Source organism: Argentina silus, assembly GCF_951799395.1.
Source record: "Argentina silus genome assembly, chromosome: 8".
In the NCBI taxonomy this organism is placed as follows: Eukaryota; Metazoa; Chordata; class Actinopteri; order Argentiniformes; family Argentinidae; genus Argentina; species Argentina silus.
Window position 1 is genome coordinate 13806325 of NC_139662.1, and position 8706 is coordinate 13815030.

Sequence of the window (8706 nt, forward strand, 5' to 3'; positions counted from 1 at the left end):
TACATTTTATCGGGCGGTAAATACTGATCGTGCGTCAGTGAGAGCGTCCGTGCGGTAACCTCCGTTTAGTCTAATTTGAGAAACTATAACTGATCCAGGAGCCGCCAGCCGTCTAGGGATCTCAAGGGATCGAGGTTTCATTGGGAGACGCGTGTAACCATGAAAATGTAGGTATCGCGAACGGAGAATTATGACGATGAACCAAAAATAGGCTCATATTCTTGTGATGTTAGATATGGATACTGCGAAATATGATGTTCAATGAATACGTGTTTCATTCCTATAAGGGATGGTCCTTGTGCGGCTGGTAGTTCGAAGTACAAGCACTGTAGGTTTTATACTTCTAAAGGCAAATACGTACAGTAGTTGAACACAGATACAATGTCTAACAATGGAGAATTCTGAACATACAGTAACGAAAAGCACCATAGATTTATGGCGCTAGTCAATACACAACAACGCGTATCAGGGCGCATTCTTATTCTGTCATCTGAATGCCGTTGTTGTCATACCGTATATGGTAGCAGGGACAGGTCCGAAGTTGTAGGCTACTGTAGCCTTTGAAATTGCATTCGGACATGAGTTGCTGAAGAACTTCTTTCCTCTGTTGAAACATCAGGGTCTGATTTGAGCATAGTTAAATAAATTTACGCTTGACTACTGTGGTAAAATATAGGGGTTATTTAAGAGGAACACAAAACATGTTCCTATGAAAAGAGGTTATTATGCAATGTATATGTCGACATAGATTATACAGAAGTGAACATTCACAATGCTCTGATGCACTGAATTAGGTGGCTCTGCTCAATCAAAACCTGTAGCCGGATGTCATGGATAAGTGAAGTTATTTTTACCTTTATTTTGGCAGGGAGTCCCATTGAGACCAATGTCTATTTTACAAGGGAGCCCTGCATACACATAATTTACAATAATACATCATACAAAATTGCAACATTATAAACAACATTAGTTTCAAAGTAAACATAAACAGTACATCAGTACCTAATACATCTTATACACATGTATTAGACGTGACTCAATGTGTTATGAATATAGAACACAACATCACATATAATCTGACATGAACACATTAACCCAATTTTTTGACAGTCATTCTCCTATGTGTGTCCCTACATATCTGGAGTGCCATACTAACACTTGTGAGTGATGCGTTGTGGTGTCTTATCTCATGCCTATCTGTCAGCGACATGTTTCCTGTGTGTAGGGAACCTTATTTGCATGTTGAGTAACTGTTAGTTTAGTGCCAGCCTCTCTCCACTCTGCATGACTTGTCTCTTGTCTTCTGTTGGTACCGTCCGGGTAAGTTTATGGGTTTCAAGTTTATTTTATTTGAAAGTACATCATCACCAGTGTCTTAACACACTATACATTATATAAAAACAAAACATATTAACAATGTGGGTCATGTTGTGTCTCTTGACAGGACTTGTAATTGCAGTAGTTACTTCTGAGGTTAGATACATAATCTATGAAAAGGAACAAACTCGAGCGCACACTGGCTTTCTGGCTACTTCACGATGAAAGATAGCAACGTTTCGGTCCACAGAGAAGCAGTCAACCACCCTGATGAAGGTCTGTTGACTGAAACGTTGGTATCTTCCTACATCAATGTGAAGTAGCAAGAGAGCCAGTGTGCTAAAGTTTTTCCCTCTTCTCAGTTCATGAATACACTCTAAATAGCACTTGGAACAAACCTAAGGAATTCAAACTTTTCTCAAACAATAAATACATCATTTATAAAGTAAAGGAATGATAGCTTTTCCAACTGCTGTCTGTTACCATGTTACCAGGTGTTTTGTTATGTCTCAGATGATGATGATGATAAGACGAACATTTTTGTCAAAGACTTGTATGTAGTATGTTTAGTTCATAAGTTCACTTTGGGAGTGTGCTTACAGTGACCCAGAATGGTCAAGGAGTTTCTCAGTAATCAAGTAGGTCTGTTATATTGTTATGTTACTGTAACTGCAAGACTTACTGTCTGAAGTGAGCAAGTTAGCGACCACCACAGGTCAATGATGTTTCTGAAATAATTATCAAGTCCGCTTCTGTCAGGCACTCTTTCAGGTTGGAAATATTGAAGAAAATTTAGAGAACAATTTATTTTATTTGATCTGCTCTCCTGTGGGAACGTTGTGTTCCACATATATTCTGAGAACAAGTGGGTGGAGACGGTGTGATGTGATCCTCCTTCTTCGTCTTTGTAAAAAGATGTGATGAAGAAACTGTGTGTAGAAATGTACAGTGTGTGCTACTTCCCCATTTCTGCTTGAGAGAGGGAGAGAGAGAGAGAGAGAGGGAGAGAGAGAGGGAGAGATGGTCACACACACACAGAGGTGTTGCATACTAACACTAACACTCAGGCGTATGGCAGGGGAGGCTGGTGGAGGTAGACATCGAAGGACTGAGGAATGGTATCAAACACGTGTGTAATGCATGGAAAGGAATGAGGAATGGTATCAAACCATTCCTCATTCCGTTCCATGCATTACGATGAGCCCGTCCTCCGATGTCTACCTCCACCAGCCTCCCCTGGTCCCTCTGTAGGTGATGTTTAAGCCTCTGAGCTCTGGCACCAGAGGGAGTGACCTGGCAAGCCCAGACTGTACCAGAGCTCTGTAGACTTAAGGACGCGTGGCCCTGCTTTTAATAGCTACTGTGAAATGGAGATGGTGATGTTTCAGGACATATTTTCTGACATGGCTTCTGTTGAAGTGTTTACAGCTTGAGCTCTATCCAGAGGCTGCAAGCATGAAAAAAACACTTCACGTCTCACTAAGGCATGTGAGAAACGGCCCTCATATTTTGAGTGTGTGTGTGTAGTATTGTTTTGACCTGTTTTGTTGATTTCACATGACATGTTTGGTTGTACCCTATTTGACAGTATAAAATCTACTTGGTACAATGTAATGACATAGTAAGAAGGTCATGGGGGGGAGGGAGGGATGGGGGAGGAGGAGGAGGGAGAGAGACATGGTGGAGGGAGGGAGTCAGTGATATTATAACTCTCTACTTTTATCCTTGCTGATGTGGGGTTTGTACTACATCACTGGAGAGCTCAATGTTTGTTATTAATATTACCGTGCATGACAGGACAGTCTGAGACCTACTGACATGACTCTGTGTGTTTGGATCCATTTTTACTAGCAAATAGGTTTATTTTTATCTTCTACTATCCAGACTAGCTTAATGAAGTAAGAATGAAGGAATGTACTGTAATGGGCGGTTGCGTTCTAAAAGGTATACTGGTAAAGATATTGGAACATGTATTTCCCATAGATGTATTTGTCTATGATGCTGTGTGTGAGACACTGACACAGGAAGGAGAAACACGTGTCTTTAGTGGTTCCCACAGTGCAGTCTGCTACTGATGGTGCAACCAAAGTATGCATGAAGAAGCGGACCTCTCTGTGTTCTGACCCTGGCTGTCCCATGTCCTGTCTCTCCTGGTTGGGGGGGGGGGGGGGGTCACAGGTGTGAGGAGGGGGTGCGGGTTGTCCCCCTGCACCAGCGGCCGGACCTGCTGGAGCCCTGCGCCGACCTGGTCAACACGGAGTGGCAGCGGAGCCGTGGAGCCCGCCTCCACGCCCTGGCCAAGTCCTGCCACGAGTTCCCCGTGTGTCTGGTCCTCCTCCAGGGGTCAACGGTCTTCAGCGGAGGCCAGGAGGAGAAGGAGAGGCTGGTGGGCCACGCCCGTCTGTCCCGCGTGGTGGGCCGTGGCGCCAGCCTCTTCGTGGAGTCGGTGGTGGTGTCGCAGGCGGAGCGGGGAAGGGGCTACGGCCGGTTGCTGATGGAGGGGACGGAGCGCTACGCTAAAGGACGGGGGTTCAAGCGTCTGTGTCTGACCACGCACGACAAGCAGCACTTCTACGCCCACCTGGGGTATGTGCTGTCCTCTCCGGTGCAGAATGCTGGGGCCATGACCTCCTTCATGCCCATGGAGGTGCTGGAGAGGTTCTCACGGCTGCCAGAGACACTCTCACAGGCGGAGGGACGGGGAGACGATGGAGGACTGACGCCCAGCACTGTCCCAGCACCCCCCCCTTCTAGTCTGCCTCCTCCCCCTCCTCTTCCTCTTCCACCTCCCCTCCCTCCTTCTATACCCCCACCTCCACCTCCACCTCTACCTCCTCCCTCTGGTCTACCTACTCCTCCCCCTCACTCTATCCCTCCTCCTCCTCCTCCCCCTCACTCTATCCCTCCTCCTCCTCCTCCCCCTCACTCTATCCCTCCTCCTCCTCCTCCCCCTCCCCCTCACTCTATCCCTCCTCCTCCTCCCCCCCCTCCCCAGTCTGCCAACCGGCTGGTCGTTCAGACCCTTCTAGAGACCCCCTACAGAGACGCTAAAGGAGTTCCTGTCTACTGGATGCACAAGGAGATCTGAGTCAGTCTCACACACACACACACAGTACACACACACACACACACACACACACACAGTACACACAGTCCATGAGTTGAAGGATGCTGCATTAGGTTTTTTATGTGTCACAGCCAAAGCGCTGTGGAGGAGGAAATAGACAGGAGATAGACACACAAGGACTGAGAGGACAATTTGTCTGTCTGTCTGTCTCTCTGATGGACTGTGTTCTCTCTGAGACTTGAGAGAGAGACTTCTGGTCTCCGCTGAGGCGATACTTGAATCAAACTGAACCTTATGTGCTTGAATGATGCCTGAAGTGCCAACATAGTTCTCTTTTCTTATGCTGATGAAGAAAAGGTGAATTGAACGGTTATGTTTACATGATCAAACTGTTGAAATATCAGTGGAGCGTCACATCTGTGTGACTCATATGTCAATCATTTTGGTGTTGAAATAAAGAACTAAACCATAAAGTGTCTTGTATTGTGATTGTCATGTTTTTCCAGCTACTAAAACATTAGTTTTGATACAACTCAGTCTATTCTGATCAAGTGCTCTTATATTAACAGAAAAATGAATTAGATAAATATGTTTTGGCTATACTATTATTATATTATCTGTATAGTGTGTGTGTGTGTGTGTGTGCGTGTGTGCGTCCATGCGTGTGTGTATATACTGTGTGTCCTTGTGCGCTTGTGCATGTGTGTGTGTATACTTGATTGTATTTGTCTCTTTGTCATCTTTAGGAAGGACCAGCCATGCTGCTGTGTGGCCTCCCTCTCCTCCCCCTCCTCCTCCTGCTCCTCACGGCCACTCCACAGTGGGGTGCCGTGGCTCTGGCCCGGCCCTCTGACCATAGAGGCTCTGTGTCGGCCCCAGGGCCGGTGGTCCAGGGCAGACCCTTCACCGTGGTCTGGAACATGCCCACGTCTCGCTGCCAGAAACGTCACAACGTCACCATCGACCTGGGCGCCTTCGACATCGTGGAGAACCACCGGCAGAGCTTCCAAGGCCAGAACATGAGCATCTTCTACCGGGACCGTCTGGGCCTGTACCCCTACATCTCTGGGGAGGACGGGACCCTGGTCAATGGAGGGTTCCCCCAGCAGGGAGATCTGGAGGCCCACCTCTCCCTGGCCCAGACCCAGATATCGGCCCTGCTCCGGCCCAGCTTCTCCGGCCTGGCCGTCATCGACTGGGAGGAGTGGCGCCCCCTATGGGTGAGAGACTTTGGCATGAAGACAGAGTACCGCCGCCTGTCCAAGTCCCTGGTGAGGAGGAGACACCCGAAGCTGCCCAAGGAGGAGCTGGTGTCCCTGGCCAGGAGGGAGTTTGAAAAGGCTGCCAGGGGGTTCATGGAGGAGACCCTCCGGTTGGGCGTGGGTCTGCATCCGGCAGGCCTCTGGGGCTTCTACGGGTTCCCTGCCTGCTTCAACAACCGCAGGGAGGAACACAGCGGCGGCGGTAGCGTTGATGCTAGTGTTAGCGGTAGCAGTAGTGGTGGCATTAGCGGTAGCGGTGGCTACAGAGGGCGCTGCCACCCCAGGACCAGCGAGTGGAACGACCGGCTAGCCTGGCTATGGCGCCAGTCTACCGCCCTCTACCCCAGCATCTACCTGCCCAAGAGGCTGGCAGGGTCCCCAGACGCGGGCACCATGGTCAGACACCGGCTCCTGGAGGCTCTGAGGGTGGCATCCCACTTCCCCTCAGCCACCCATGCGACCCCGGTGATGCCTTACGCAAGGCTGGCCTTTGCCCACACCCTTCACTTCCTCACTAAGGTAGGTATAGCTGCAGGGGATATATATATATATATATATAAGATATTCTGTCCTTGCATTAGACTGAATCCTCTCACCTCAAGGGTTAAGTGTGTGTGTGTGTATGTGTGTGCGTGTGTTTGTGTGTGTGTATGTCTACTACTTTGTGTCTACTTAAAATAGTATAGTACTTGTCTTAAACTGATCCTTGTTGTGGTGTGTGTGTGTGTGTGTATGCGTGTGTCCTTGTGTGTGTGTGTGTGTGTGTGTGTGTCAACAGACGGACCTGGAGCACACCCTGGGAGAGAGTGCAGCATTGGGGGCCTCAGGGGTGGTGCTGTGGGGAGAACTGAAGTTTGCCAGGTCAAAGGTAAGACCCTGGAAACATCTGTGGAAGTCCACTGTATACAGTTCTGATTATTGTTTACCCTTTGTATCTGTACGCTGTTTAGCGTTGCTTAATTTGTGTGTGTGTGTGTGTGTGTGTGTGTGTGTGTGTGTGTGTGTGTGTATCTGTATCTCCTTAGCATCAGTGTGAGATCCTGAGGGACTACGTCGACTCTGTGCTGGGTGATTACGTCAGGACACTGAAGAGTGGGCTGCAACGCTGCAGCCAGGAGCGTTGCCAAAGCAACGGCCGTTGTGCCAGGCGGGACCCCCACTCCGACCACCTGATCCCCCTCTTCCTCTCAGACCCTCACCATGCCCATAACCCCAACCACAACCACTACCACAACCACAACCCCAACTCCCTCCCAGACCCCTCTCATGATGACCACCAATCACCAATCACCAATCTTCACACCAACTTCCTGTGTCAGTGTTATCAGGGTTGGACAGGAGAACAGTGTCAGACAGCCACCACTGAAACCATAGCCTCAGACAGCCCCCACTGAAACCATAGCCTCAGACAGCCCCCACTGAAACCATAGCCTCAGACAGCCCCCACTGAAACCATAGCCTCAGACAGCCCCCACTGAAACCATAGCCTCAGACAGTCACCATTTTTTCTCTGTTCATTCATTCTAAGTCTTGTTAAAGTGAAACACAGTGACATTTCATCAGACTAACCTTAGCTTGCCCTGCATATTACGTTTCCGCTTTTAAAGTTTAAACTGTGGCTGTCAAACAAGAATTTCTCAAGCATTGAGAATTTTATCACAGTACAGAAATATGTGAAATATGTAAGAAACAAGCTGTAGCACTGATGAGTTTACAGATTTACAACGTCAACACTTAGCGGACACTCAGACCACATGATCATTCCAACCATCTCTGAGTCACATCTCTTTATGATTGTCTGACTGAATATATTCATTGTCAGTTACAGAATATGGTCTAGTGTGACATCAATACAGATAAACATACTCAATACCCTGGACGCTGTCTGTGTCCGTCTCATTCTGTTTCATATTCATCCAGCCAAATGAAACACAGCATAAACATACAGTGTATAATCAAACATTTTTTGTGAGATCCAACAGCCTGTTCCAACAGCAAGTGTTTGATCATGTATGCAGCAGGATTTAAGGCAGGGGAGGCTGGTGGAGGTAGAAATCGAAGGACGGGCTCATTGCAATGCATGGAATGGAATCAAACACGCGTACCATTCCTCATTCCATTCCCTGCATTATAATGAGGCTGTCCTCCCAGAAAAGAGACATGGATTTAATAGCATAGGATTGGCCTAAGAGTCCATGCTTGCACCAATCCGCTGCTATTAAATCCATAAGAGGAAGTCGACAAGTGTAATGTACACTTCAGAGAAACAGGGTGGAGAAGTGGGACCTAGACAGAGACCCACGCTGCCCCTCAGTGGCTGTCGTTTCTCTGGGCTGTGAGGTTGTAGCGCAGGGCCTGAAGCTCCTGGATGAGCTGGGAGATCTCCATGGCAGCAGCTTGCCTCTCCCTCACCGCCTCAGTCAAGGAGCGCAGAGCGCCGCCCTGCTGCACTGGAGGAGGAACACACAAACACATTGTCATTCACACAAACACAGCAACACATTCCCTGAATCCCATATCAAACCCTAGCCCCTAGCCCCTAGCCCCTAGCCCCAGGCCTGAACCCCTAGCCTGGAGCCCCTAGCACCTAGGCCAGAGCCCCTTTCCCCTAGCCCCTAGGCCAGAGCCCCTTTCCCCTAGCCCCAGGCCCGAGCCCTTATGCATTTGTGTAGACCTGAGAGGATCCGATAGGTGAAAAAAATGTAGAAGAATTTTCACCAAGCCAATGGGACGCCAAGATGAAGCTAATGTCATATTGTTTTAACCTATCCAGTCCTCAGATCTACTAGGGGTGTCTCAGGTCTAGGGGCTGATTTGGGATTCAGTCAGGGGAGGCTGGTGGAGGAAGAAATCGGAGGACGGGCTCATTTTAATGGAACGAAATGAGGAATAGTATCAAACACACATGCATTCCGTTCCATGCATTACAATGAGCCCGTCCTCTGATTTCTACCTCCACCAGCCTCCCCTGGATTCAGTGATTCACTATACTGTTGCATAAAGGTAGCATTTCAAAGAAGAAGAATGTTGATTTCAGTACGCCTTATGAAAATATAAAAA

At 48.3% G+C, this 8706-nt stretch overlaps 2 protein-coding genes across 3 annotated transcripts; both read left to right on the top strand.

Moving 5' to 3' along the window:
• The first annotated feature begins 119 nt into the window (after positions 1-119).
• Positions 120-7175, top strand: hyal3 (hyaluronidase 3). Of its 2 annotated transcripts, none has more exons than XM_083674854.1 (4): positions 120-167; positions 5131-6165; positions 6425-6514; positions 6672-7175. In XM_083674854.1, exons 2-4 carry the CDS (start codon positions 5143-5145, stop codon positions 7038-7040), a joined length of 1482 nt encoding a protein of 493 aa, XP_083530980.1. In that variant the 5' UTR covers positions 120-167; positions 5131-5142; the 3' UTR covers positions 7041-7175. The 2 variants fall into 2 exon arrangements, with proteins under 2 accessions (XP_083530980.1, XP_083530979.1); XM_083674853.1 differs by lacking the exon at positions 120-167 and adding an exon at positions 1282-1320.
• On the top strand, positions 3211-4847 carry naa80 (N-alpha-acetyltransferase 80, NatH catalytic subunit; the record flags this gene model as incomplete). Its single annotated transcript, XM_083675921.1, has 2 exons — positions 3211-3215; positions 3496-4847. The coding sequence occupies 2 exons, from the start codon at positions 3211-3213 to the stop codon at positions 4403-4405; spliced, it is 915 nt and encodes a 304-aa protein (XP_083532047.1). The 3' UTR covers positions 4406-4847.
• Positions 7176-8706: the final 1531 nt, after the last annotated feature.

Coding starts and splice junctions, on each gene's coding strand:
- hyal3 (XM_083674853.1), top strand. CDS start 1,285: ATGACTTGTCTCTTGTCTTCTGTTGGTACCGTCCGG. Junction 6,166..6,424: donor CCCTTCACTTCCTCACTAAG/GTAGGTATAGCT, acceptor GTGTGTCAACAG/ACGGACCTGGAGCACACCCT. Junction 6,515..6,671: donor TGAAGTTTGCCAGGTCAAAG/GTAAGACCCTGG, acceptor GTATCTCCTTAG/CATCAGTGTGAGATCCTGAG.